The sequence below is a fragment of the Tarenaya hassleriana genome, unplaced genomic scaffold, assembly GCF_000463585.1.
Source record: "Tarenaya hassleriana unplaced genomic scaffold, ASM46358v1 Cleome4, whole genome shotgun sequence".
In the NCBI taxonomy this organism is placed as follows: Eukaryota; Viridiplantae; Streptophyta; class Magnoliopsida; order Brassicales; family Cleomaceae; genus Tarenaya; species Tarenaya hassleriana.
The window spans coordinates 4,363,147-4,389,258 of record NW_010966881.1 but is presented as its reverse complement, the minus strand read 5'-3'; the positions used below and the strand labels follow the sequence as shown (position 1 = coordinate 4,389,258).

Below are 26,112 nucleotides of genomic sequence, written 5' to 3'. Positions count from 1 at the left end.
TCGTCGTTTCAGTCATCGAGAAGAAACATATCTGTACAAAAGCCCAGCCCAAAACATTTCGAGTTTGTCAGGCTCGAAATCGCGATCGTCCTCGTCGTTGTCGTCTTCTTCGCCCGGTGGTTACCGGAGAAGAAATGTGGGCGATTCAGAGGACAATTTGCAGGAGAATCCATGGAATAGTTGATGTTACTGTTCCAAAACTCTCAAGCTTCTCTGTAGTGTCGCCCAAGAACGTAAGTTTCCTTTTTATTTGTGGGGGGGTTTTGTCCCTTTTAACCTTTCCTCCCTTTCTCTTCTGCATCGGCTTCTCATGCTTCAGTTTTCTGCAATTCGTTGTTTTGTTGGCTTATTTGTTGGATTAGTTATATAATTGGTCGTATTTCGTGACGAATTAGCTAACAAACTGATAGATTTTATCGACTCCCATTTTGTTCGCATCCTTTTTTCTGTATTCTGAAATCGAGGAATCCAATTTTTGTCCAGCTTTCCTGTTCGGCGTTTATTCAAGTGTTGGATTATGGGGTTTCTTTATCTGCTGCTCCAATATATTGATTTGATTGTGTTGATTCTGTGTAGATAGATTTTAGTATTTACTGAAGCGCATGATGATTTGTGCTTAGAGCTATAAAGCTAAGTTACATATCTGCAAAAACTAATACAGATTTCTGAATCCCAACAAGAACCCATGTTTTTCTTTTGCGGTGATTTTTGGGATATCGTTGGAATCTGATGTGTTGAGTCTTTTGTTTAAAGGTGGAGGTGGAGTATGCAGATGGGAGCAAGTTCATTTTTTCTGCTGAGTTTCTGAGGATCCACAGTCCAGCTGCTGACGGCAAGGTCAGATCAATTGGAGGCGAGAAGGTATTTATCTTTTCATGATTCCTGTGTCCAATGACTAGACTGGTTTCGCAATGTTATGTCCCACGAGTGCGGACTCTCTGGAATTTATGTACATTTTTCGCAATAATGACGGGTAAGCGCTAGTAGGCATAGTTCGGTAACATAATTTCGGAGAAGTTAGAAAATGAGATAGCTTGAAGAGGTCCATTCCAGAGCTTGTTTACTGCAGTGTGGGAACTCATTTACAGTGTTCAGTTGATATTATGACTACTAGCTGGGCCGATTTTTTTGATGAAAATGCCATATTTTCTAATGCAAGGATGTGATTTCTGCAGATCAGGCTGCACTAACATTGAGTGACAAGCTTTTGTTTCTTGACCAACTGACCTATGATGCTAACGTGTTGTTCGTATGACTTACTTAAGCGTTGCTAGACGCGTACTGGGAAAAAAATGCCGTCTTGAAAGAATAAGAACTACAAGGATGTAACTTTTGGGGATGAGGAGGATATATTACAGTATTGAGTCTTGTTGTTTTCTTGGGCTTTTTGCATATTTCATCAACTAAGCAAATATCACGAGTACTTGTTTGTTGTTCTTCTGGCCAGTTACATTCGGGTGATGTCATTTCTTCACTTGTAGTTAGTAGTTACACACATTGTTTCTTAATCAGGTGATAGCTGGACGGCGATATGTGGGCATCATGTCTGCAGAGCCAGTGGGAAACTATGGGGTAAGGTACTTACAAATTCCACGAGATAGTAGTGCCGTGCATGCCTAGGATGTGGTATTTCCCGTCTTCTCGTTCATTCGTAACTTTTGATTGGAGGCTAATTTTTGTGGTTCAGGTTAGTTTTCGATGATCTGCACAGGACGGGGATATACCCGTGGGATTACTTCCACGAGCTCGGGAGCAACAAGTTTGCCCTCATGAGAAACTACATAAAGACGCTGAAAAAACACGGTCTGATCCGTGATCCACCTCCAAGAAGAAGATGATTCTGATATTTTCCAGACAAAACAGAGACTGAAAGCTAAATTCTGCCCTGCTTTGGTTGGTTCCTTTGATCCTTGGAAGCTTTTTTTTAATTTTTATGTGCACTACTTGTCTGTAACCTTGTCGAGTATCAGTTAAATAAAAATTGTCTGAAAGTTTTAGGCTTCCTCTCTCTCTCTCAACCTTCCGGGGGCTTTGTAATTTCATGTTCAGTGAAGAAGTAGGAGCCACTTTTCTTTAATGTTTCACGGATTACATATCAATAATCTTCATATCTTCACCCAAACGCCATCCTTCTTCTCCAGTTTCAATACCCACATGACCAAATCTCGATACCCACGTCACAAATTCTCATCCCATCATCGTTATTACCAACCATCATCCCCATGATCTTAGCTTCAATTCCCCTTTTGCCTTGACCTTGGCCTTGGTCGGTTGCAAGCATGCAAATGTTTTTATAAAGACAATACTCAGCAAAGCATAGAAGAGTAAGTACTATGTAGGGGGGGATATTACCAGGTTTTATTGCTTAGCTGCAAGAAATTTTCAGCAAAGTACACCAACAGAACACATCTCTATGCGGAGGAAAATGCAAACGTTTGGGCGCTAATGACCGCAACAGCAGCAATACAAGAATGGATGAGATTGCAACTCCTTACAGATTATTAGCTTGAAGCATTGCGAATGGTGGTGAGTTCCCAACATGAATTCAAGACAGTTGAAGTTGCTTGATGTGTGCGATCTGCTTGCCTGGGTTCAATCCCTTTGGACAGGCACGGGCACAGTTCAATATAGTATGGCAACGGTACAGCTTGAACTCGTCGTTGATAGCATCCAGTCTTTCCTTAGTGTACTCATCACGGCTGTCGCTTATCCACCTGCATACAATGAAAGATAAACAAATTACTACTACACACTGAAAGGTTAGAACTTTTTGTAAAAACTTTATATTGATGGTTTTCGATAACTTTATGAAAACTCACCAAAAACTGGATACGGTTTTTGCATAATTCACACAATTCGAAATTAATATACATATTGAATAAGAATTATACCTGAATCCATTTTGCAGCGGAATAACTTTGAAGAACAGGTCGGTAAATCGGTTTTTCTCTCCTTTCCCCCTTACTTTGATAATTTTTCTGATGGATGAAAAATGTGAATCAAGATCCTATATTTATAGGGTAAGGAAAGATGGTTTACCATGAACACCAATGGACATTCAAACTTAATTAGCTCATATCCATCAATGAGCTCAAACTAATATGAAGTCCAAAACCCAAAATTCCATGGGTCAATTTTATATTTCCAACACTTTTAACTGATGTTAATGATGCCTTATTTCACATTCTTTAGCTGCCCATTCAAAATCATGAAACTAGTTGGTTTTGAAAAAGGGATGGGGGGGTAAGTTTTGAACGTTCCTTCACACTGAAGGGACAAAACAAAAGTAAACAAGAACAAAAGCAGAACCCATCAACATCTTTTAAGCCAGTGAGATACAATGCCTCATAAAGACCATTGCTCTGTCTGGACCAGAAATCCAGCATCTTTGCGACAATAATCCATATGGAAAACCCTATTATTCCAGTGAATAAGTGAACTTATATAAACAAAATCCTTAGTTCTCGAGCAAAGCCCACCATTTCTAGTCCTACAACTTGCAAACCGATCCTTGTCTATCACTCCTAGACAAATATTTGGCATATTAGCCAACTTTCTTTGTTTTCCACAATCAATTCACTAATCAATCAGAGGTCATATAAATCAGCCAAGGCTCTCAAGCAAATGATTAGCACGGGAACTCGAGTCATAAAGAAACCCTTTTTACGCAATCCATGAACAGACCTATTGGCGTGAAGTAAAGCGGCGGGGCCGAGGTAGGACTCAGGATTCCACCAGTAGCTAGGGCAGGATGTGCTGCAGCAAGCGCACAGAATACACTCATACATCCCGTCAAGCTTAGCCCTGTCCTTCTTGCTCTGCAAAATCTCCTTCCCAGGAACCTCCGGCGGGCTCTTCCTCTTCAACCACGGTTCGATACTCTTGTACTGGTTGTAGAAGTTCGTCATATCCACAACCAGATCCTTAATCACGAACATATGCGGCAACGGCGTGATGGTCGTCGGCGACGATCCAGATTCAATCTTCGTGAGGCACGCGAGACCGTTGCATCCGTCGATGTTCATCGCGCACGAACCGCAGATCCCTTCCCGGCACGAGCGACGGAAAGTGATCGATGGATCGATCTCGTTCTTAATCTTAATCAGCGCATCGAGAACCATCGGGCCACACTCCTTGAGATCGATCTGATAATCCTCAAGCTGAGGCTTCGAGGGATTATCCGGGTTCCATCGGTAGATCTGGAAAGTCTTCATCTTAGATCCTCCTCCGCCGGTCGCGGCCTTCGGTTCAACCTTTTGCGCCTCCGTTTCCGACGCCATCCACCGCGACTGAATCAGACGCGCCGCCGCGGATAACCTCGCCGGCTTCGTTCCAACAGCCCTCCCAATCGAACCGGACGCCATTTTCTCGGAGACGGCAAGAGAGAACGAAGAACACGATAAGGATTTTTGAAAGCCGAAAATAATTTCGTTATAAATTATTATCTAATCGGAGTTAATTTATTTCCACTAATCAGAATTTAGCAAAAAGGGGACACATGTATATACACACACGAGAGCATCTACGTGTACACAGGTCACAGGGTCCATCTAAGTGACGAGAGCCGTAGATCTCTTGAACTGTGGACACCACACAAGCAGCGTAAGAACATCTTGACCGTACATTGTAGATACTGACGTGGGGTCATCACAGTGGATAACCACCACTGACCAAAGGCAGCGTGGTCGCCTCAGGACGGTGCGGAACAATCTACCACGTGGCGTTATCTCTATGGCAGAGAATATTCTTACATTAATTATTTTCACTTATTAATTTTCTAACTATAATAAATAACTAGTATCATTTTTAGATTTCTATTTTAAATAATATTTTTATTTTTATTTGTATAATTAATAATTCCCATAATAATAAGGTTTTTAGATGTCTCAAGCTAAATTCGAATCGTAATCGCATCATATCATCAACACAAACGTTTCTTTTGGATTCCGATGCCCTGTATATAATTTGCATCCACTGGATTAATATTAAATTTGAGGGCCCAAAGAACAAATATCCATAAGATTTTTTGGGAATCATGTCTGTTACAATTACGTGTTCATTAATCATCGTATTGTATATGTATACACACACACACAAAACGTATGATTACATTTGTAAAAAAGAAATATAATTAACATCGAAGATAATTAATTACTAGTGATTGATTATATCAATCCTATCAAGTGTGACATGCACACATGAATATTCTAAAAAAAAAATGCCGAATATACATATAAGAAAAAACTAACATGTGTATGTGCGTGTTATATATCGTTTAATAGGAACCCAAAATTTCGTAACTGCATGGGCTTGCATGCATGCACTGCACGTTCCGTCCATTCACACGAACATGAACCTCGTGACCGCGGCTAAAACAACGGCGGTGGCGGTTACTACCGATCTCAAGCTGGCAGGCGCATCTGCGGTTGGTCCGTCGGCGGCCGTGGGGCCCATATCCGGCGTCGGAGCTGGCGGGGACGAGGCCATGGGAGCTTCTGACGAGGACGACGTCGGGTCTTCCGAGTAATCATCGCCGGAACTTTCAGGACTAGAAGCCGGTGAGGAGGAGGAAGAGGACGATGATTTCGGTGACGTGGCGACTCCGCCGCTTCCCGAGGACGGAGAACTGGTCGGACTAGAAGACGTGATTTTGTTACCTGGGGATGCCGGAGAAGGGGTTGGTGCGGTGACGGAGTTGATTTTTCCGGCAATAGTGTTGGTGAGTCCACCGGCCATGGAGGATAAGGATGATTTTCCGGTGGGAGTGGGAGAAGGAGCGGTGGCGGAGGACGGAGAGGTGGCCTTGGGTGCGGCGGCCGGAGAGGTAGAGTTGGCGGCAAAGACGGCGGAAACCGCCAACGCCGCGACGGCGAGTAAGATAAGCTTGTGGTTGTGACCCATATTTATAGCGCTGTAATTTATAGTGTGTGATTATTACAAATTATTTAATAATCTCAAACCGAGACGATGATTTGACTTTGGTGTGCCGATGGGAATGGTAAAGTGGATGAGAATTTATAGGCCTTTGAAATTTTGTTGGGGGGTTTGACCAAAGTTTGGTTGACCGGTCTCTTCGGGTCCATGTCTTTTTTCTTAAATGGTTCTATTTTTTTTTTTGGTTAGAAATACAGAACATGTGACCATAAATCTACGAGCGGTCCGATGTGGCCGTTCCATCCATCGGTCTCACCTTCTGTCTCTAACATCCATCCATTCCAAGGTCTGTTATATGCGGAAGAGCGAGGATCAAAATTCGTGTTTTGGAAGAGAATTGATAGAAATATAGCTTTTCTATATCGAGATTTTGTGTTTTCCCTTAAAAATTTACACAAAATTTTTTAATATTTCGGCCGTTTTCAATGTACTAGATGTCCGGATGTAACGTGTGTAAATCCGTTTTTATGTGAAAAGGTGGTTTTCATGTCATGAACCGGCACCTGTAATACTGAAATTGAACCGGGTTTTAGTGATAATTTGCAATGTGTTACTATTTCCATTATTACTCAATTGGAAGACATTACAGCGGAAATGCCGAGTTTATATAAAAATATTAGAAATGTTTTCAACTTTTTATTCAATTTGAAAAACATGGAAAGCACCAAACAATATCATCATAAATCATTATTATTATTATTTTACCATTCTCGACAGAATATGTTGGTGATGTCAATATAATATGTAAGGGGAGGGGATTGGTATTACTTTAGTGACAAATTGTGTTTAGTCCCTTAAAAAAAAAAAAAAAAAAAAAAAACTTGGCATTAGAACTTAGAAGCAAATCTGGGGAAAATACCAAATATGCGTTTATCTGAATCCTTTTTAGCCCCTAAAAAAAAAAAAAAAAAAAAAAAACTTTGCGGCCGTATGAATCAAAAGGGCGCACGCTTTGCTGCCGCCACAAAAACTAATCAAAGAAATAAAGAAAAGTTGTATTGATTGTTCGTAATCGCTTTCATTGCGTCCTTCAGTGACGATTCCATCGCCTTCGACGGTTCAGTTGTCCGCCGACGCTGATATTCGCCTCCGCCGGTTAGCTTCGGACTCTCGATCTTCTGCTGGGTTTCCATCGTCCTTTTCCCCCCTTATTCTGTCGTTTTCTCCGCAATCAAACGGGAATTGTGGTTTTTGTCAAGGGTTAATGAAAATCGCTCGTCTCGTTTCGTGTTTCTTTGGCATATCCTTATAGAGAGGTCGATGCAAGTTCCAAATCCTAGAATGTTCGTGAGTTTCTTGGTTGATTATCTGGTGAATCGGTTCTGTTCCCAACTTCCCGTACTTTGTTCTGGAAAATTTTGTGATATACTGAGAAGATTTCATGTATCTTAGCAGATTTCGAGTCTTTTCCGACGCATGGAACTGAGGATAAATGCTGTGTTTGTTAGGATTTAGGGTTTTATAAACTCCAAATTGAATAAAACTGGGATCGTTGTATTTACTCTTACTATATGATCAAACATTTTTTGCCTTGTATAGGAGGCATAATCATTGCGGTATATTGTAAGTTAGAGTTCAATTATTTCTGCAGTAGTTTTCAGGGGCACTTTTCACCCCTCACGACTTGGAACTGGGTCTCTTTCACAGTTCATGGTGTATTCCTGCGATGATCCCCAAAATATCTGGCTTCAGACAAGAAGTGTGGAGTTGTTTCTCATTTTTTTGTTTGTGGATATGTCGAAATTCTTTCTTAGATTCCTGGGCATACTGTGTTTCAGGAAGTTTTATGTGCTTTCGTTAGATGCAATAGGAAGTCTTTTGGTCATATGGCCTGGTCCTAAGTGATAACAAACAAGCTGTTACCGTATCCAGAATGCTTTCTCTGCTACGCGTTCCTTATTGTTTTGCAATGTTGATTTTGATCTGTGTTTGAGTTCTACCTTTGTTGGTGCTTATATATTATTTCTTTTGATGGATTTGATTAAGTGTCTATCCAAATTGTCGATAGGAGCATAGGAAATGACTGGTTCAACTGAGAGCAATAGGGGTGTACCAAACTTGTTTAGTTACTACCGATCTCAAGCTGCGGCGCTCTTCTCTGAAGACGATACCCCATTTCATGATCCACAAGCCAAAGAACAGCTTTCTGCTGACACTATAGGAGCTGAGATGTCACATCTCAGAAGAGAAAAATTGAATGCATTACTTAAGCAGTGTGTGAAGGATTTGAATCAAGAGGCTGATGAGGTACTCTGAAATTATACATCGTTTGTCATATTCCGTATTTCATGGGCTTTAGATTTAACGGCGAGCTTTTGTGATTCGATTCATTCTCAGATGCTGGAGCCTGTTCGCTCCTTGTACTTACTTCAATCTCAGCTCAGAAACAAAACTGCCCCATCCTCGCTTATTTCTGAAGATGTCACAAGTGGAGAGGTGAGATGATATTTTCCTTGGGTGTATGGTTTCTGGATAGGTTGAGAGGCTCTAGCATGTAAACAAGGGGTTCTATTTGTTATTGGTAAAAAAATATTCTGTGTGCAATTTCCTTTTGATATACGCCTCTGTAGTTTCCTTTTGGCCATCATATTTGTTTCTTTGAGTGCAGGATATTGAATTACTTCTGGCTTCTGATAGCAAGCTTCTCGAGGAAACAGTGAGCAATTATTCCAGTGAACTACTTGCCAAAGTAATGCTCTAACAAACTTCCTATATTTCACTTAATAGACAATCAATGCTCAGCACAATTTCTAGTTCAAAATGAATTTTGTACTGTGGAAACCATTATCCTATTAGCTCATCCACAACCTGTCTAAATTGAAATGTTTACGTTTTCTTTTGCTTTTGGCAAGCTGGACAGTATGGAGCAGGAACTCGAGAAACTACTTGACAATGTGATGACTGCTTGCAGGTAATTTCTGTTGCATAGGCAAGAGTATATTCTAGCTTTTTACATCCTGCCATTTTAAGTTCAATGAATCGATACTTCCATGATCATTCATGTGTGTGCGTGTGCCAGTATAGATTCCGATCTTTGCAGATGTTTAGTTTTAAGTTTTTTGATAAACTGTTTATTTTTAAGTTGCTAACTCTAAATCACAGACCTATGACCCGCGCTGAAAAGAGAGATCTTCAGAAATCAATTAAGGAGTTACCTGCGGGAAATCTTGACCGTGTTGCTGAAATCACCCAAAACCATTATTTAGCTAGTGGGAAAGATTTCTCTAATGAGGTTTTAGTTGACCTGGAGCAGGGGGTAAGATACTGAAATCTACAAGAGATCTACTTTAGTAGTTCATTATATATATAGAACATAATACCATTTAAATTAATATGTTTCAGGACAATATAATGCTCTGGAGGTTGCATTTCTACGTTCAAGCGGTTAAGAGTGCCCAAAGACTGGCAGCCCACAAAGGGGACACGGTAAATGTGTTCCATCCGGACTCCCTCTATAAGTTATACGAAAGAGAAGATGAAACTTGGGTTTCCTAAGGCTTAAAGCTAGATGATTCAATTTTGCTTGTCAAGCTTTGCTTTTTTTCAATCTAAAGTAAATAAGGTAACCTCTTTTTTGGTTGGACTTATCCATGAAACAAGTTAGTAGATATTTTCTTGGCACATTTTCTTGGAGTAATTTTGATAAAACGATTTTACCCACAGGTTTTCTTAGGTTTCTAGCTCTAGAAAACCAATCTTTTTCACGTATTAATTATAATATCTAAATAAGAGATGGTATTTGGGGGTTCGGTATAACAGACACGGTAAATTTCAACGATATTTTCGAGTGCTTCTCTGTGTTGGTAATTTAGGTGAGGAAAAGTGTGTTATAGGAGCCCTATATGATATTGTAGAAACTCGTTCATTAAGGATGTAATGAAGATGTGTAGTCTTGTTCATATCAATTCAAATGCCGTGATCTGCATTCTGAATCTTTCGAAAGCTTCATCATCAAGGTATTTGTTGTCATCACAGATTCATCGATAGGATGATAACTCATTGCGTAGTTCGCGCAAATAGGGCAAGAAATTTATGGTTAAGCAATTCCACACACATTGGAGTTTGATGGTTTTGCCTTTTTTTCTACAGACTAATAACAGGTAACTGATACCGAGGTGGTGATGACACTTTCCTTCATGTCTCGTGAAGCCATTGTACAAACGGATCTGAGGGCTTCAGTTTTGGTATCTGTAAAATTTGGACATCAAGGGAGTTCAGCTCCTACATTTTGGGAAAAGCGGCTCTGTTCTGTTTAAGAAAAAAAAAACTTTTTTGGTTAACACTGACAGTTTTTCCCCAAATCATGTACTTAAGCATGCATGTGAGTCAGAAGGTATATCTAGCAGACTAGCAGCGGTTCTTCTTCTGAAATCTCCTTATGAGTTAGAGTTGTGTTGTTGTACCGGATCTTGTCCCGGTTCATCAACTGGATACCAAACCGGTTTCATCTCTGAAGTCCCAACCATGCTGCAATTTTTCCTACTTTCTAATTGAGTCTCAGAAACAAAAATGATCTTCTTTCTGTAGTAAATAAGCAAATTTTGAATTAAAATCGAATGGTCCATGATCAAGCAGGAATTAAAATCGATCTGAAAGTCGAAAATCAACAAAAAACCATTTATAATCGTTAGGGTACCAAAAATTTTTTATACGCGAAATTAGAACTTCGTTGGTGTTCGAAGTCTATAGTTCAGTAGGCGTTCTGTAACAGTGGATTAAAATGATCCAAAATCGTCATGTAGTCGTTTTTATTAAATATGATAAAACAAGGGACCGAAAGTGAATAAGTTTCTTAACTTTAGGCCCTCTATTTTGCAAATTCTTTTCCAATGTTAATTGGGGGAGAAGAAAACTTGTAGCTTTTGCACTTGCTTTGCTTTTGTGTTCTTCTTCGACGATTCAATTCAGAGGCGATTCACTCTCCGGTGAAGAAGCTTTGGTATTTCTTCTCGCTGTTTTTTTTTTCTCTCTGTTATCATCTCCCTTAATTTTCCGTCCTCGAGATTCGGACCGGATTTCGGCTTCCGGTGGACTTAGCGGACTCGATCCGGATAACTCATTTCTATTTTATCGGGATTTTGATTTAGTATGTACTAGTAATTTTCACTTTTGGGTCTGCGGATTCCGGATCAATATCCACCTTTGTTGCGAAGTGATTATGGTGAATTCGTACGTTTCGTTGGTCGTTATTTGATGTTCGGGCTTCTTTTGATGTTGTAGACTGGTAAAACTGAAAAATGTCGCAGTCTTCGATCGATGTCCCGCCGAAGGGTGGGTTCAGCTTTGATCTGTGTAGGAGGAATGAGATGCTTGTGCAGAAGGGTCTTAAAGCTCCTTCGTTCCTGAAGACGGGGACAACCATCGTTGGGCTGATTTTCCAGGTGGGTTTTTGCTCCGAGTCTCCGACATTATGTCCTCTGTATTATCGGTACTGATAACTGGTTACTGGAGTTGGAGTTTATCTATGTGAATTTGGTCTGAGATGCCGAGTTTCGCAGGATATATCAGTTAGTTGAATATAGGTGAACTTAGGTGTTCCTCCGGCGTTGATGCTGTTCTCTTTAGCAAATGATTGTACACGATGTGCGGTGTTGATGTTGTTTTCTGGTTTGTATAGGATGGTGTGATACTTGGGGCTGATACCCGGGCAACCGAGGGGCCCATAGTTGCCGATAAGAACTGTGAGAAGATTCACTACATGGCACCAAACATATACTGCTGTGGTGCAGGAACTGCTGCTGATACTGAAGCAGTAACCGGTATTTCCTATACTGATGTCCTAAATGCTGTGCCTGCTTCTAGTTCTTGCTCTCTCCACATTTGTTTAAATAAAAAAAGCTAACAAAAATCACATAACCTGATATTGCAACCTTGGTTTGTGTTCCACTGTTCAGATATGGTCAGCTCACAGCTGCGGTTGCACAGGTATCGGACTGGCCGAGAGTCTAGGGTTATCACTGCTTTGACCCTTCTCAAAAGGCACCTTTTCAGGTATTTGAACTCATTCCTATCTTCTCGGGAAACTTGCGTAATAATTTGTGAGGAGCATTATGGTTTTTGACTGACCTTGTACCGATCAGCTACCAAGGTCATGTCTCAGCTGCTCTTGTGCTGGGCGGAGTTGATGTTACTGGGCCTCATCTGCACACCGTGAGTTTTGATCTCCCTATGAAAGGAATTTTGGCCCGGAAGAGATTTTATTGTTCGAGATTCTGTCACTCACTTCACGTTTGCTAATCTGTAGATATACCCGCATGGATCTACTGACACTCTACCGTTTGCTACGATGGGTTCTGGCTCTCTTGCTGCGATGGCTGTGTTTGAGGCAAAGTACAAAGAAGGTTTAACAGTAAGTTAGCCAAGAAGATGATCTCTAACTGCTCAAGTTTCTTCTCTATGTTCTGTCTGATGGATGATTCTGTGTCAAAATCCTCCAGAGAGATGAAGGAATTAAGTTGGTTGCTGAGGCCATATGCTCGGGTATATTCAATGACCTGGGGAGTGGAAGCAATGTGGATATTTGCGTGATCACAAAGGTATGTTGTGACAATCAAGATGTTCGAATAATTGTTCTTTGAACTCGAAACCTAATGTTGGATTCACCACCTAATCGATCTCTTGGGTTATAAAATATGAAAAAACTTGTAAAAAATTGATAACTAATGCAACTCGGGGGGCTACAGGGACACAAGGAATACCTGAGGAATTACATGATGCCAAACCCAAGAACGTATATCAGCAGCAGGGGTTACACCTTCTCCAAGAAAACGGGTATGCTCCTCCTCTTTGCTATGCTCTTAACACATTTCAATCCCCATAAACTAGAATTGTCTTCCGATAAAAACCCTTTTCCTGAGGTGCCAAAGATGAACTTAGCCCTTGAAAGTCATGTCTAAGTAGTACGGAGCTATCTCTCCATTCCCTTGCCAATTTTTCATATGGGTGTTCATCTTTGTGCCTGAAAGTTGTAATCTTTGAATTCGGGGTGTTTCGGTTGGCGTTTTCTCAATCTTCTTTTCCACTGAAAACAGAGGTTCTTCAGACGAAAATCACACCATTGACGGAGCGAGTGGAGGTTATCGAAGTCGGGGAGGCAATGGAGGAATGAACTTGGTCTACACACTTTGCTCCAGATCTCCTTTTCTGTCTCTGAGGATGTATCAAATATGACTTCAGACCATTTTCCGACTTTGCATTGTTTCAGACCAAGTTTTCTTCCAAAGAGCTTACTATGACCGAACCAAAGCTCGTTTAATACGGTGTCGTTTCGCTGAGTCAAAAGTATACTCTACGCTGGTGCTAGTCTTCGTGGGCCGATGAACTACACGGCGTCGTTTAGTGGTCCCAAAAAATGATCGCAATAATATAAATGGGCCTGAAATATTTATTGGGCTTAGCAGAGATCTAACTAATGGAATGGCCTGGAGGCCCACATTATACGGCGTCGTTTTTAGGATTCATGGAAAAAGCGGCATACGGTGGTTCCCGCTTATTTCTTGGCTTCCCCTCCCCCCCGCCACGCTATGAACCTACTCAAACGTATTCATCTAGAGAGAGAAACGAAGAAGAAGAAGAGATCGCCTCTGTATTTGTCAGCGGTTGAAGAGGTAAGACAGTGCTTGTTTATCAAATTAGTTTTTTGATCGTTTGCTGCTGTAGTGTAGATAGCTCACCAGTTTGATGATGACGGCGAAATCTGAAACTGTGAACAAAGTCGTTTGACGGCGTAACCAGTGAGCTGGGGTCCCGTTCAGCTCCGGCTCCTCTGAAGCAGCCGTTCGTGATCGGTTTGATTTTACAACCTTTTTCCCCCCTGTTTTTGGTGGAATTCTGAATCTGTTTATCATTTTTAAATTTTGTTGAGGTCCACTGTTCCATTGATCTGTTCTGGTGTTTCGGGCGGAACACCATCTGCGAAAACGACGATGTGCAACATCGTATATATGTATATGTATATGCACATTTGCATGCACAGGCCACAGATACTAAGTGAAACTTCGTTAAGATGGTAAGCGAATGATTTCTGTGCTTATTTACCAGTATCGTCATCCACCCGACACCACAACGGCAAGAACTCTGCCTCCTGCGAGTTCTGAGCTCAGAGAGACACATGCATTAGCCTGAACCACATACCCATTCTCTAGAACTTGTCTCAATGCAGCATCAAATTGCCTGAAATCTTCGGACGGCAACTTCCAGTCAGATATGCAACCTGCTGCACACGTGAAATCCTCTGATATTCTTTTTTTGGGGGTATGATTTATGTACAAAGAACGATGGTCAATTGGGGACATCATTGTTACTGGCGATGGCCTTCTGGTAGAGCCACCACTTTGTGGAAGGGCACTGTTCTTTGAGGCAGTGCTCCATCTTCCTCATCGTCGTCAAATTCAAGCAAGTACCTGATAAATAATCAGATGAACAATTCTGTTACATGATGTACGCAATCATATTCTCGATAATCAACGCTTGTTTATTCCGAACTCAACATGGGGTTTTGGTTTGAATACTGTCCTGACAGCTAAAGGCCTTGATTGTGTCAGTGCAGGTGATTTTCGGTTCGGCAAAAGCACAGAATGGAATATAAAGTTGTAAATAACACAGAAGGCGAGGGCAGGGGATACTTACTCGTCAGACTTCCTCTGGCCGCATGAGACATGCAGGTTTGGTATCTGGTTGTTAGTTTCTCAAGCTGAAACAGTAAAAACTGGCTGTAATTGCTGTAATAAAAACCGACCTTTCTTGGGGTACTTATGACAGTTGCCTTGTAGAGAGCTGTTGTCCCTGGATATACAGCCAAGACGTGTTGCCCCGGAGGAAATTCTTGGGCGCAAGAAGGGTTGTTCCTTTTCGGAAACGGCAAAATACGGGACGTCGATAGCTTATACGTCCTACAGATTAGAAAAGAACAAAAATGGAAGCTCGACAAATATTCAGTACCAATGCACAGCTGGAGTTCCCGGTAAGAACTAAGAACTCACCTCTGCCCACCTCCTTCTTCATCATCCCCCGGTTCTTCATCGAGTACTTCCACTCTGATAGAATTGAATCTCTTTCAGGCCCAGATATGAGTATGCATTGTGGCGTTTACATATGAAAATGTGCTTATTTTATAAAGGGAGACTTACTCTTTCGTTTCTCTATCGAAATGAATTACTTTTACAACAAACCACTCGTCATTCTCAGCGTTTTCTGCTGTGACCCTTGCAGCCACCTACATTGAGCAGAGATGGGCATGAACTTTCCTCGTCACAGAAAACAACTGATGGAGAAAGATGAATCGGGTATGTACCTGTTCACCCTTTAGACGTGCATAAGCCTCAATTTGATTTCTCATGAAAGGAGAAAGCCTTGTTGGATCTGATTCGACTTTCATCCTCTTCCTCTTATGATCGGTGCCTTCTGCCACTTACGTGGTATCATTACAAATATCGGAACTCTCAATTCGTCTATACTAAATAAATAGTCAGAAAAGTTCACACTCCGGAACAGAATCTTGATTTCTCCTCCTCAGAGAGAAAAAAAAGATGTAGCCCTAGTGCTAACTTTTCAGGAGGTAGCCCGTAACATTTCAGATGATCATATTGAGGTAGACTCGTAATACTAGAATGTATAGTCAAGGACCATATCTATTGTGTACCTATTTTTCTGTGTTGCTGTCCGGTTGGTCCAGACGGAAGCACGGCGTCCAATTGAGTAAGCAGAATGTTCGATACACTGTATTATAACACAAAAGAGATTAAGATTTCCCGAATAAAGAACTTTGTCGGGTGAAGGCAAATGCAAGAAAATTAAAAAAAAAAAACCATAAACTAGTTTATTGCTTACGTTACTTCGTTTTCCCAAAGATCTTTAGCCTGAATGTACAAAATTTTAAGCTTTGACAATGAAGTATCACCAGGTTTCTCAACTATCCCAGGAGCTGCATAGCATTGGAAGAAAATCATGGAGATGAGCCAATGCAAAGCATTGCTGGTCATGGCGATTCATGAAAGGGCAGAGCAAAAAAACAAAGGGATCCATCACAAGCTCATACAGAACTCATGTGTAAGCAGAAGCTTAATCCCTACTTCATCAGGATTCATTTTTAGAAAGTTGGACCAATGCTCCAATGATGTTTCAGTTTCTAAAAACAGAATAAGCCAAAACAGGCAGTAGAAAGGCTTTCCAATTACGAAAGTTGCTGATTTTTAGCAATGAAGCTTCAACTGAGGGTTTGGAGTTATGAATGTACCATCATCCAATCCGTATTATCTTCAGCTACAAAGCATCAACCCATAACTTTGGTCAATGCATTATGACTGAAATTTCAAAACACACTTACCAGCCTGGAGCCTCTTATGCATCTTGTTGATATGCACAAGCACTTCCTCTTGTTCTTTCCTTAACCGATCGAGCTCCTTCGTGTTCTCCAGGATGCCGCCAATGTCCGGTGGCGACATCGTCCCGTCTGCTTCTTTATCTCCGACACGAGCAGGTTAGGAAACAACCCAGAACCGAAAATATCTTAGATTGTTCGAATCTCGATCTTCTTGCCGTGATTCCTACAAAATTAAGCTTTTAGTTACAACAGGAAAATTAGGGCAAATCTCAGGCTTTTGTTTTTTAGATTTTTTTCAAAATTCAAGGTCTTTTCCTAATTTATTATTCGTAGATCAAGCATCCTACGGCGCCGCGTTCAGATGCGTCCGGTGATAAACTCTTAAACCCTGTCACGCTGCTTCATCGTAAATATTATGAAGTATTCGTATAATTGATTCAGAAGTGTGAGAAAAAAAGTCTCAAAAACAAGAAAAAGATAAATTTTGATAAACACAAAGATACGCGCACAAATAGCGCGTGGATGTCACCGCCTTGAAATCCCTGGGCTATAACCCACCGAAATGCGCTAAATTCATAAAATGGGAAATTTAGGCGCGTGGCTTGTTTGGGAAGCTAAATGGTTCTGACGGACTTATGGGCCGGGCTTCTTCGGGCCTTCAATAATAACAGAAACATTTTTTTTTGTTATAAATTTGAAGGGAAAAAGGAGAACCGATTTATTGACATTTCGAAAACATCGAGACGAGATCCCCCGCTTTCTGAAATCCACTCCTGACGGAGCTTTCTTCTGGCGATGGAACCACCACCATCCCCGCCGGCGGCCGCTACGGTGGACACTTACGACGAAGAGTGGGAGCTCTCCAATGACGAAGGCTTCGTATAAAAGAGAAGGAAGCGCGGCCGAGTTGCCAGAGATTAGGTCGCCGCCGAGTTGCAAGACCGGATGATCCGGAGGTGGATCCCAAGGCGGACAAGAGGAATCGGCGGGAGCGGAAGCGGAGAATCCTGTTGAAGCTCACAATAACAGGTACCAGAGGGAGATCGAGCAGTGGAGATTTTGCCGAACAGTTTTTAGCGCGATGCAAGGGAAGGCCGAACGATTCCAAACGCGGTAGCGAGAACGGCTGGGGAATGCGGAGAAAATGGCGTCGTTTTCGGAGTCATCTTCAGCGGGAGCTCGAGAGCAAGGCGGGGAAGATGCTTCGGCGCGGCCGTCTATGCTCGCTTAACTCCTTTTCATGGTAACTATGGTTTTCTCCCTAAGAGCGGTGAGAGAACATACTCTCCCCTTGTTCAAATCCAAGCGTGGGGAATGTCACCGGTCCTTCCCCGGTCGTCTGGGACTGGGAGATATAGTCGGACCAAATGTTCGGTGAACTTCCAGATTATAAAAAAAAAACTATGGTTTTATCTATTCATTTTTTTAAAAAAAAATTTGGCTTTGCTGCTTGGTTCACGAGAAATCAATCGGAAGAGAGAAAAGAGTCTTCGGATTCCACGGTCGTTTACATTTGGGAAAACGGCGTTTGATTGTGTTGAAAAAGATTGATTATTACATGGATTGAGAATTTCGAAGGCGGAAGCGATGACAAGGGATGTAGCGAACCTGTGTGAAGCGGCGGGAGAAATGCGTGGAGTGGAAGAAGGAAATGAACCGTACTTGGAATTGGCAATATGGTTTTCGCCCAGAGATGTAATGGCGTCTCTCTGCGTTGATGGTTTCTTCAACTGTATAATATTAAGAGTGTGCTGCTGGCACGTGGATGGCGGGCTGCCTTCTTTTAGGTGTCGTGTTGAGAGAAGGAGGCTCTGTCGCATAAAATGGGAACAAGACACCATCTTCATATGAAAACACACACGTTACAGAGAATGGATGATCCTATTATCATGGAACCATAAAGGAACAAGGCACATAATTGCACACTTGTTCCCCGTTCGACGGTCTCATCAGTTTGATCGAATAAATTAAATCAGAAAATCAGACAACGTCTAGGCAGCAGCCGTCAATGACCAAACTGTACAAAAGTACACGTAGAGGTCGCCTCAGGAGACGGAGAGATATTGACGTTGAAATTATATATCTTAAAAATCAGTCTTCTTCTTCTTCTTCTTCTTTGTCGTCACTTGGAATCTCAGCCTCGTCCCCGACACCCTCGAGGAGCTTGTCAACGTCCTCTCCCAGTTCCATAAGCCTCGCTGTTAGCTTCTCCACCTTACTCTGTTCCTGTCCCAAGCAAACCAGCAAGTCATTCAGCTCGGCCTCGCTCTCCTCTCTCGCTTCTTCCTTTATGGCTTCGACATCCACCGGCTCTCCACCTTTCACTTTCTCGAGACGGTAATTCGCTTCTTCCAGGCTGTTGTATGCGTCCGACAGGCTCTTTAGATCTGACTCGAATTTCTCTGCCATGTTCTTGTACTTAGTTGCTTCTGACTCAGCCTTGGATTTCTCCACCTTCATCGTCTCCAGACGCTGTGTTGTTTCTTGTAGATCTCTTCTTAGGGTTTCCATTTGAACCTTCTCCATTACTGTGCTTGCCCTTTGCTCTGATCCTTGGGAAGCTTGGCTCCCACCAGCCCTTGCCAGCTCCTCCGCCAATGTAGCATTCCGAGCAAGAAGGTTCTGGAAAATGCAACAACAATAAGTGTCTGTGTCTGAGAGAGAGCGAGAGACTAGCAATTGTCTACCACTTCCTGAGACAAACATATTTGAATATTTCTTCCCCGCAGGATAATAGGAAATTGATATAAAATTCCATCTAAGACTGGATTCTGATAAACCCACAATTGAAAGTAACAATTCAAGGAAATTTAACATAAACCTACCCTACATATCCTAAAATATTATTTAAATAACCCCATTCCATAAACTTTGGGACTCTAACAGATTCTAGGGTTCGTGATGTAGTGGCAAATTACGTGCATCCATTTCGTTCCTACCCCTGGATCCACCAATGCTACGATCATCGGGTCCATATCTGTGCCTATCAGACCCTGTTGTTCTTCCATTGAACTCTTCTCGGTTCCAATACCTTATTCTACCATATTCTTCTTTTTCCGCGGCTTCCTCAGCTGCCCATTCCTTGTCTGCTGCATCTTCTATTTCAGCTATGAATCTGTCTAGAGAGAGAGAGAGAGAGAGAGAGAGAGAGAGAGAGAGAAGATGAACCTGCATCTCAGAGCATTGTTTCTCTATAAAGGCTTTCATGCGGTAGATGTAGTCTTTCTCGTTTTCTCCGCTCTTTTGCTCCAATTCTGCTGGTACTAAAGCCACCTCGCTTTTCGGCCGACCATACAAATCTACAATTCTCTCTCTTATGTTGCCTTCAAGGCTCTTCACCAAGCCTACAAAGCTATCATCGAATAGTGATGAGAGCATAGGGTGATCCGTCACACCTGCCTCATCCCCATCCTCGATCTCATCTGTGCTAAACGCTGCTGATCTTGTTGACGGTTTATGAGACTGTGATGGCTTCTCGGATGACGAGAACAGGGAAATTTTCTGCATCTCATCAATCTTCGAAAAGTATGATGTGAGCCCCGTCTTCTGGCTTATGGCATCAACTACGGCGAAAGCGTCTTTGCCATTTTCCTTCAATTTGTTATAAACGACGGTTTCTCCCAACAGAATAGCTGCCAAGCCCCTTATGCATACCGTTGCAGCTGGGTCTGATACCAGTTCGAGCAGATACGTTAGGTGTGGACGTGAATCGAGAAAGCACTGGACTGCAGCTGGACAATCTGCAGTCCAAGTGACGAGCAGCTTCAGAATGATTTGTTGAATATATGATTTTCCCGTTGCGCTTGATTTCACGTCTTTGGTTTTCATGGACGAGGCTACGGCCAGGTATCTAACAGTCCTGTGCATTAGAGGCTCCGGAGCTCCGAAGGAAGGCATAGATGATTCAAGCGCGATTTTTAGGGCCTGTGGAGTGTGAGAAGTTAAGCAGTGGCGAGTAAAGGGAAATGTGTTTATGGGACTTAAAGACATCAATTGATCGAGACTTTAAAAGTCCCTACCTTCTCCTTGCATTGGATGTTGTCCTTCAGAACATGAGAAAGCACGCTAGCAGCTCTGCAACATGTCTGAGTTTGAAAATAAATAAGGTTAAGCTCTGTGAGATATGTCTGAACCTATATCAACAGGGCATCGATTATACCTCAAGATCGCCATCAGTTTCACCCGAACAAATACCATGTAATAGCATACTGTCTCACAGAAACAGACCTCCAATCAGATTATACACCAAACAACTACCTCTATAATGGTGGAAACACCAAGTTAAAAGGCTGTGACACCGAAGTGTTGACGCGATCATTACAGAACTACGAGAATATGTCAGACATAGGCCAGCCAACCATATATGTTTAAGGACAAAGAAGAGCAAGACACAACCTTCCGAATGACATGTTATTAACATCATCTTCAAGAGGATCCCGGGCAGCCGAATGTGGTTGTGGTATTAAAGTTGAAGCTAGCATTGTTTGGCCATCTGGATTTTTCTGGAAAAGATTACTCCATGAGTTTAAAAGACAGATGCACGCAAGAACAGTGGCAGTAACAAGCCCCACTTGTTATATGAGAATCTATAATCACACATTAGACATGGTCAGGTTATCAAGTTATAATATATAAGACAGTATGTCCAACCTCGCAGAAAGTCTTGAAAACATAATCAGCAGCTACAAACTCTTGCAGACTAGAAGTTCTTAAAATGATCCGGAGGATAGAATTGAGAGCAGGTTCTATTTGCCGATCCTCACCAAGAACTTTGCTAGCAAGGACATCACGGTTCTTGGGGTGTCCATAAATTAGATCTCCAGTGCATCTAAATGCCTAGGTGGCACATGAACACGAAAGTAGAAGAATCCAACAAAATGTTAAGCTTTAGACTAATAAGAAAGGAGGAACCAACACAGAACTTGGACTTCAGACAACTTCTCTAGTAATTGACTCACTGATATGTCAAGAATCGCTACATCAGAATGCAAATGGTTGCAATACTATGTAAGCAGGTACTGTGGACAGCCATGATTTCCCCTAGTTGGAAGGAAAAGTCAGATGGGTGCCTGATACAGAGGTAATAGGCTAGCAACTTGTCTTAGGCACCCAACTCAGATACTTGGTCCTTTTTGGGTGTTCTCTCACCCAGAAACTATGACAATCTAGGCTTTAATTGAAAAGATTAAAGAGAAAAGAGGTGCTATAGGCTCTAGGCAGGAATCGAGCTTCTGTTCCGTCTAATATGTAACGTGCTTTAGAACTCTGGCAGGCTGGATATTCCCCACGTGAAAAATGCAAACCGCAAAAGGGATCTTGACATGATTATGAGATATGAAAAATTATAATAAGAGAAAAGAAAACTGAGGAAAAGAACTTGGTAAGAGAGCCGCCTTACCATGCAACGAACAGCAACTGGAGCCCATTGGCTTTCAACACCCAACATAAGTAGGTGGTCCAACAATTTTTTCTGCAAAAAAAATCAACATTAAAAGAATGAAAAATAATATAATGTCCATTATGAAACAGATAATCTCAGCTTTCACATATCATTAACAAACCTGAACTAAAACTGTTCTGTTTGTCAGCTTGTTCGCATCTTTTCCAGGGTCAGTATCTGAACCTCCCATAATCAGTAATCTAAATGTCTCCAGTGCACTGAGTAGATTAACAGTCTACTGGGATTTTGTTCATTCAGAAGGATACAGATCATCAAAATTGCAAGAGAGAATACATTAAAACATGTCAAGCAAGAAGCATATATATCTGACCTTTTGCTGGGTGAACTTATATGTAATTCCACGCAGTTTCAGAATTGAAACGATGGGGTCAAAACCAGTGGTCTCCCTTAGTAATATCTGAAACAAAACTTAAAATATCAGCATACGGCTTGATCTAACAAATGAAAAAAAAAAGAAGAGAATTTCGACAGACACAGAAGTCAGAAACCTGGTTTGATGAATTGTTGCGCAGAAGATTATTCAATAACTCTAGACAATCCTGGGAAGAAAGGTACACATTAGTGTTATCGCAGATAGGAGGGAAAATCAAACAAAAGTATGAGCTGGCCCATGCTCCTACTGAAATGCCAGAAGTCCTCTCAACAAATTGCAGGAAGTCTAAGACATATAGAGATGTAAGTGCTTATTTATCTTTATCAAACAAACAGCATCCTAGTTTGCTTTGTCATGTGCCAGAGGATTAGAGGATTGACGGACTACTGTTATGATAATAAGTTAACAGAGGTGCTATGCGGTCACCTGCACGACAACGCCACCATCTGAACCTCCTTCCTCTCTGATAATACTAAATAACTTTTCAAATGCACCTTCGAAGACAATAATTTTTTGGATCTCCTACAAAGCAAGAGAAGTCAAGCCCGTGCTTTGTCCAGCTATAACCTACCAAAAAAGACTTAGGTATAAAAACAAGCAGGGGGTCCCACCTCTGCTTCACGTGTCAAGTGACTCAGAAGCAACAAAGCCTCATTCCGGATTACCTGGATTGCAGACACCACAGATTTTGTAGAATAAGACCAAAACATGTAAATGCGATCCTCATCATTTCTCATAGTTACCAATGAGGGATAATTGAGGCTAGATACACCGTACTCTCTTAGGCAGATTTATAACAATATCAAACATCTCAAAGTGTACAAAAAGGTGTACCTCCCTGTCCATAAGCATATCCATAAGAAGAGTTATACCACGCGGGATGGTCAAAATAGCTTCCTGTAACCTGAAGAGATAGTCAGTAATGTGTCTGTAGCACAACTGGAAGAAGAACAAAGGACACATATAATAGAGATTGTAGCCGATAAACATTTCTACCTGTTTGGAGAGTTCATAAGAAGAGCAGTCAAAATCTGAAGCGTGTGATATCGGACATAGAAGTCTTCTTCTTCCTGTCCAATCACCCCGACAACAAATTTTAATACATGCACAACCAATTGATAAAGTAACAGAACACAAAATTTTAACATCCAATCTAACTCTAACCAGCAAGCTCAAGAGAAGGGTGATGTTTTCAGCTTCTCGGGAAAGCAAATCAGAGTTCATGAGAGCTGGATGAACTTCAGTCTTCTGAGCCTTAACATGATCAATTGGAGTGAGAGCACTAACTAGAGTTTCTAGTGCACCTCGAACCTAGAAAAACAGAAAGAATACAAGTGCAAGAACATCACAAAAAAAGGCATGAAGAGTAACTTGAGATCAGCAAGAAGCATAAACCAAGTTAAAGTAACAAGAAACAAACAAGGCATATCAGTTCAGGTATAAATTTTCGTGCATAATCAAAATCCATATAAGAAAGACGTTATCCCCTTTTTCAATATTTGTCAGACCCTTTCTAGCTGTAGAAAAAATTTAAGAAATATGCCAACGACCAGGCTCCTAATATATGAGATTAAATAAATCCATTTGTGTTCCTCTTTGCGTCCCAGAAGAGAGCAAGAATACAGGGCATGTTAGCCTTAAAAAAATAGACACAACGGCATGCAGATTTAAAGCAAATAAATGATAGGAAACATATGAAAAGGAAGAAACAGCACCATTTCAACATCATCTCGTTCTTCCTTTAAGATGCCCAGTATCACTGGAAAACCTGAAATGAGAGAATGCCAAGGATCACACTTAAGGCGCCTGAACCAATCAATCAAAAGTAAGTCTGACAAACAAGAAAAAAATCCATACCAGAAGCTCCAAAAGCTAATTGAGCAGCATGGCTTTCTGCTACAACAGACATAAGTTCTGTAATAGCAGTCCTCCTATCCTCTGGTAAGGTACCATTACTCACACGATCAAGCACGCGTTGAATGTAACTACACAAATATAACAAACCAACAGCATTATCCTCATTTATACAACTCCTTGAAACTAACTAACAAATCTATTATAAACATAGTAGGTTTCAGGAATTACAGACTCTAGTTAATAAAAGAAAAAGGAAATGTACCCGTCCTCATTAGAGGATGGATTATCGTTGCTGAAGAACTGCCCTACAACCCCCTGCACACGTTTCCAGAATAAGTTAAAATCAATATTATAACATGATAAATCATGAATCTGGAAATCCAGCAGTTAAAGCAACATTAATATGTATAAGAATCAGAACACTGTATGAAGTTCTCTGCATTCTTTATGTTACACACTGATGGTCACCATTTTCCCCTCCGAGATAGGAAACTCAGATGCATATCAATATTACTACCGAATACGATGCACAATAGACTAGATTCTTGGCATCCCCAAATTATGTGCTGCATCAGACCGGTCAAAATGCGTTTAGACCAAAAAAAATGGATCGAAAGCTAATCTGGTAAACTATGAGCTGCGTCAAGGCCGACATAGAAAACATAAACAGAACAATTCACCTTGTAACGGGAAGCCAAATCCATCTCTCGTTAACCAGTAAGAGTCCTGGAACCAGAGAAATTGAAACATTTCAACCGAATTCAAGCAAAGACAATGCAAATCGAAATCGAAACGGAGAAGCAGACTACTGAACCCTAGAAATGCAAGTTTTCTTACAGAGAGGAGAAACAAAACTGACAATGCCGAGAATCGAACAGGATGTACAACGCGCGGACACCGGGGGAACCAGACCACGAACACACACTCTCCGGCCAGTGATCGATCGCGCCCTTCTCTGTCTCCGCCGATCGTCGCGATTTTGCCTTTTCTAGTGAAACGGCGGAATTTCGGAGAGGACCCAGATAACTTCCCGTACTCTTGCTCGCACTGAATCTTAGCTCCTCTTGTGTTTCACTTGGACTCTAACGTCATAATTGGTTGGGCTTCCAAAGTCCAATGGGCTTCATTGCTGAACATCTCTTTGGACTTTGGTTTAGGCCCAAATCTTATGAAAGCGCATGGTATAATTCTTCTTAATTAATAAATTATTCTTTCACAACCCCAAAATAGATATATAGACATTAAGCGCATGCCCTCATAACGATTCATGATAAAAAAAAATCTATATTAGAAATTCGAAATTTCAAAAAGTAATAACCGCCTTTATGTCTGAAAGTTGTGGTTTTCAAATTTGTCACTGCACTAATAATGATGATGATGATGATGATGATGATGATGATGATGATGATGATGATGATGATGATGATGATGATGATGAAAGGGACAGGAACGGAATATGCTTATATAGAAAATGAACTGTCCAAATAAGATCCAGTTCTAGTGGTAGAAATATTAGCCACAAATGCAATTTCATCGCACGTTGCAAGAGGTTTCCTTCGTCGTTTACACTAATTCAGTTCGAATAAAATAAAGAGCTAAAACCGGATTAGCTGAATCGGTTACAATTACATTTATATTCAATTTATTATATTTTTCTCAAGGAATTTCCGTTGTGTTTGGAATATATATTATTTGTTAATTTTGTTTTGTTTCCATTTTTATAAAAAAAAAAAATATAAACTAAATACTTTTATTAAAAAAAATAGAAACCCAAGATAAAACCGGGTTAGATGAATTGATAGAAATTCATTTTGGTTTGGGTATGGTCTTCTTATAATATTTGAAAACTGCTTAGGGAGCGACTAATTATATGATAAATCATTACATTATTCTCGAATTCTTTTTTATTTCAATTGACAACCTGGTGACTTGATTATCCGGACGACGTACATGTCACCCACACACACAGATCGTAGGCGAAGGAAACGGAACGGATATTCCCGTTCCCAATCACGAAAAGACCATAATACCCTCAACTCCGTCCAATCCAGACCTATATCGGTAAATTCCGCAAAATGACATCTCTCTCACTCTATCAAAACTGCGTGTCGTTTTTTGTTTTTCTAAATCACAAAAAAACGGCTCGCCGTTAACTGCCGCCCATCG

General features: G+C 41.2%; 7 protein-coding genes and 2 long non-coding RNA genes across 22 annotated transcripts in view; 5 read left to right on the top strand and 4 right to left on the bottom strand.

Moving 5' to 3' along the window:
- Positions 1 to 4,485, bottom strand: part of LOC104824570 (succinate dehydrogenase [ubiquinone] iron-sulfur subunit 2, mitochondrial) — an 8,085-nt gene extending 3,600 nt beyond the window's left edge. Inside the window, exons 1-3 of one of the 5 annotated variants that reach the window (XM_019203737.1) lie at positions 3,685 to 4,479; positions 2,892 to 2,978; positions 1,950 to 2,714 (exon numbers count right to left, since the gene is read on the bottom strand). In XM_019203737.1, coding sequence (XP_019059282.1) covers positions 2,546 to 2,714; positions 2,892 to 2,978; positions 3,685 to 4,364 — 936 coding nt within the window. In that variant the 5' untranslated portion in view covers positions 4,365 to 4,479 and the 3' untranslated portion in view covers positions 1,950 to 2,545. Of the gene's footprint in view, positions 1 to 1,949; positions 2,715 to 2,891; positions 2,979 to 3,684 lie in introns of those variants that run through there. The other 4 variants (XM_019203736.1, XM_019203739.1, XM_019203740.1 and 1 more) reach the window with 4 other exon arrangements.
- Positions 57 to 2,004, top strand: LOC104823963. 2 transcript variants are annotated; one of them, XM_010555784.1, is made up of 4 exons: positions 57 to 233; positions 754 to 861; positions 1,513 to 1,572; positions 1,688 to 1,790. In XM_010555784.1, the coding sequence occupies exons 1-4, from the start codon at positions 135 to 137 to the stop codon at positions 1,700 to 1,702; spliced, it is 282 nt and encodes a 93-aa protein (XP_010554086.1). In that variant the 5' UTR covers positions 57 to 134; the 3' UTR covers positions 1,703 to 1,790. The 2 variants fall into 2 exon arrangements, with proteins under 2 accessions (XP_010554086.1, XP_010554085.1); XM_010555783.2 differs by having other exon boundaries at positions 87 to 233; positions 1,513 to 1,577; positions 1,688 to 2,004.
- An 855-nt stretch (positions 4,486 to 5,340) lies between the features above and the next one.
- On the bottom strand, positions 5,341 to 6,018 carry LOC104824568 (putative protein TPRXL). Its single transcript, XM_010556664.2, has one exon. It carries the CDS (start codon positions 5,899 to 5,901, stop codon positions 5,341 to 5,343), a length of 561 nt encoding a protein of 186 aa, XP_010554966.1. The 5' UTR covers positions 5,902 to 6,018.
- An 872-nt stretch (positions 6,019 to 6,890) lies between these two features.
- LOC104823961 lies at positions 6,891 to 10,416 on the top strand. 3 transcript variants are annotated; one of them, XR_773383.2, is made up of 8 exons: positions 6,891 to 7,029; positions 7,943 to 8,181; positions 8,272 to 8,370; positions 8,543 to 8,623; positions 8,787 to 8,845; positions 9,037 to 9,190; positions 9,277 to 9,496; positions 10,024 to 10,416. XR_773383.2 is itself a non-coding variant. In XM_010555779.1 (8 exons), exons 2-8 carry the CDS (start codon positions 7,954 to 7,956, stop codon positions 10,036 to 10,038), a joined length of 720 nt encoding a protein of 239 aa, XP_010554081.1. In that variant the 5' UTR covers positions 6,893 to 7,029; positions 7,943 to 7,953; the 3' UTR covers positions 10,039 to 10,416. The 3 variants fall into 3 exon arrangements, 2 of the variants coding, with proteins under 2 accessions (XP_010554080.1, XP_010554081.1); XM_010555779.1 differs by having other exon boundaries at positions 6,893 to 7,029; positions 9,277 to 9,360; XM_010555778.2 differs by having other exon boundaries at positions 9,277 to 10,416.
- A 346-nt stretch (positions 10,417 to 10,762) lies between these two features.
- Positions 10,763 to 13,189, top strand: LOC104823956 (proteasome subunit beta type-7-B). Its single transcript, XM_010555773.1, has 9 exons — positions 10,763 to 10,873; positions 11,155 to 11,315; positions 11,552 to 11,693; positions 11,829 to 11,925; positions 12,015 to 12,084; positions 12,179 to 12,283; positions 12,372 to 12,470; positions 12,618 to 12,705; positions 12,966 to 13,189. The coding sequence occupies exons 2-9, from the start codon at positions 11,172 to 11,174 to the stop codon at positions 13,040 to 13,042; spliced, it is 822 nt and encodes a 273-aa protein (XP_010554075.1). The 5' UTR covers positions 10,763 to 10,873; positions 11,155 to 11,171; the 3' UTR covers positions 13,043 to 13,189.
- A 726-nt stretch (positions 13,190 to 13,915) lies between these two features.
- On the bottom strand, positions 13,916 to 16,400 carry LOC104823958 (SAGA-associated factor 29-like). 4 transcript variants are annotated; one of them, XM_010555774.2, is made up of 10 exons: positions 16,259 to 16,400; positions 15,763 to 15,856; positions 15,575 to 15,651; positions 15,227 to 15,342; positions 15,063 to 15,148; positions 14,916 to 14,969; positions 14,672 to 14,825; positions 14,563 to 14,576; positions 14,238 to 14,336; positions 13,916 to 14,146 (listed from the first exon to the last, which is right to left on the bottom strand). In XM_010555774.2, exons 1-10 carry the CDS (start codon positions 16,374 to 16,376, stop codon positions 14,134 to 14,136), a joined length of 825 nt encoding a protein of 274 aa, XP_010554076.1. In that variant the 5' UTR covers positions 16,377 to 16,400; the 3' UTR covers positions 13,916 to 14,133. The 4 variants fall into 4 exon arrangements, with proteins under 4 accessions (XP_010554076.1, XP_010554077.1, XP_010554079.1 ...); XM_010555775.2 differs by having other exon boundaries at positions 15,227 to 15,336; XM_010555777.2 differs by having other exon boundaries at positions 15,227 to 15,333.
- LOC104823957 lies at positions 14,283 to 14,778 on the top strand. The gene is made up of 3 exons (XR_773381.1): positions 14,283 to 14,373; positions 14,478 to 14,597; positions 14,695 to 14,778. It is a non-coding gene; the product is annotated as an uncharacterized LOC104823957 (long non-coding RNA).
- LOC104823960 lies at positions 14,810 to 16,432 on the top strand. The gene is made up of 4 exons (XR_773382.1): positions 14,810 to 14,896; positions 15,145 to 15,218; positions 15,836 to 15,981; positions 16,350 to 16,432. It is a non-coding gene; the product is annotated as an uncharacterized LOC104823960 (long non-coding RNA).
- A 1,642-nt stretch (positions 16,433 to 18,074) lies between these two features.
- LOC104823952 (golgin candidate 6-like) lies at positions 18,075 to 24,981 on the bottom strand. Of its 4 annotated transcripts, none has more exons than XM_010555758.1 (20): positions 24,784 to 24,981; positions 24,627 to 24,672; positions 24,209 to 24,261; positions 23,947 to 24,074; positions 23,805 to 23,857; positions 23,254 to 23,400; positions 23,086 to 23,159; positions 22,924 to 22,993; positions 22,701 to 22,754; positions 22,516 to 22,611; positions 22,190 to 22,255; positions 22,027 to 22,113; positions 21,817 to 21,930; positions 21,654 to 21,725; positions 20,906 to 21,091; positions 20,651 to 20,757; positions 20,415 to 20,463; positions 20,275 to 20,340; positions 19,424 to 20,179; positions 18,075 to 18,877 (listed from the first exon to the last, which is right to left on the bottom strand). In XM_010555758.1, exons 2-20 carry the CDS (start codon positions 24,648 to 24,650, stop codon positions 18,347 to 18,349), a joined length of 2,733 nt encoding a protein of 910 aa, XP_010554060.1. In that variant the 5' UTR covers positions 24,651 to 24,672; positions 24,784 to 24,981; the 3' UTR covers positions 18,075 to 18,346. The 4 variants fall into 4 exon arrangements, with proteins under 4 accessions (XP_010554060.1, XP_010554063.1, XP_010554062.1 ...); XM_010555761.1 differs by having other exon boundaries at positions 22,205 to 22,255; XM_010555760.2 differs by having other exon boundaries at positions 24,806 to 24,981.
- Positions 24,982 to 26,112: the final 1,131 nt, after the last annotated feature.

What these genes read in the sequence shown, in the direction of transcription:
- LOC104823958 (XM_010555774.2), bottom strand. Translation starts at nt 16,376, where the DNA reads ATGTCGCCACCGGACATTGGCGGCATCCTGGAGAACACGAAGGAGCTC. An exon ending in ACAGCAACACAGAAAAATAG is followed by an intron (nt 15,343 to 15,574) that starts GTACACAATAGA and finishes ATACCACGTAAG; the next exon opens with TGGCAGAAGGCACCGATCAT. An exon ending in TTCGATAGAGAAACGAAAGA is followed by an intron (nt 14,970 to 15,062) that starts GTAAGTCTCCCT and finishes CAATTCTATCAG; the next exon opens with AGTGGAAGTACTCGATGAAG.
- LOC104823952 (XM_010555758.1), bottom strand. Translation starts at nt 24,650, where the DNA reads ATGGATTTGGCTTCCCGTTACAAG. An exon ending in ATATGCTTATGGACAGGGAG is followed by an intron (nt 22,755 to 22,923) that starts GTACACCTTTTT and finishes TCTGCAATCCAG; the next exon opens with GTAATCCGGAATGAGGCTTT. An exon ending in ACTTGACACGTGAAGCAGAG is followed by an intron (nt 22,612 to 22,700) that starts GTGGGACCCCCT and finishes CTTGCTTTGTAG; the next exon opens with GAGATCCAAAAAATTATTGT.
- LOC104823963 (XM_010555783.2), top strand. Translation starts at nt 135, where the DNA reads ATGTGGGCGATTCAGAGGACAATTTGCAGGAGAATCCATGGAATAGTT. An exon ending in GATCAATTGGAGGCGAGAAG is followed by an intron (nt 862 to 1,512) that starts GTATTTATCTTT and finishes TTTCTTAATCAG; the next exon opens with GTGATAGCTGGACGGCGATA. An exon ending in GTGGGAAACTATGGGGTAAG is followed by an intron (nt 1,578 to 1,687) that starts GTACTTACAAAT and finishes TTTGTGGTTCAG; the next exon opens with GTTAGTTTTCGATGATCTGC.
- LOC104824568 (XM_010556664.2), bottom strand. Translation starts at nt 5,901, where the DNA reads ATGGGTCACAACCACAAGCTTATCTTACTCGCCGTCGCGGCGTTGGCG.
- LOC104823956 (XM_010555773.1), top strand. Translation starts at nt 11,172, where the DNA reads ATGTCGCAGTCTTCGATCGATGTCCCGCCGAAGGGTGGGTTCAGCTTT. An exon ending in TCGTTGGGCTGATTTTCCAG is followed by an intron (nt 11,316 to 11,551) that starts GTGGGTTTTTGC and finishes TGGTTTGTATAG; the next exon opens with GATGGTGTGATACTTGGGGC. An exon ending in CACCTTCTCCAAGAAAACGG is followed by an intron (nt 12,706 to 12,965) that starts GTATGCTCCTCC and finishes CACTGAAAACAG; the next exon opens with AGGTTCTTCAGACGAAAATC.
- LOC104823961 (XM_010555778.2), top strand. Translation starts at nt 7,954, where the DNA reads ATGACTGGTTCAACTGAGAGCAATAGGGGTGTACCAAACTTGTTTAGT. An exon ending in TGAATCAAGAGGCTGATGAG is followed by an intron (nt 8,182 to 8,271) that starts GTACTCTGAAAT and finishes ATTCATTCTCAG; the next exon opens with ATGCTGGAGCCTGTTCGCTC. An exon ending in AATGTGATGACTGCTTGCAG is followed by an intron (nt 8,846 to 9,036) that starts GTAATTTCTGTT and finishes TCTAAATCACAG; the next exon opens with ACCTATGACCCGCGCTGAAA.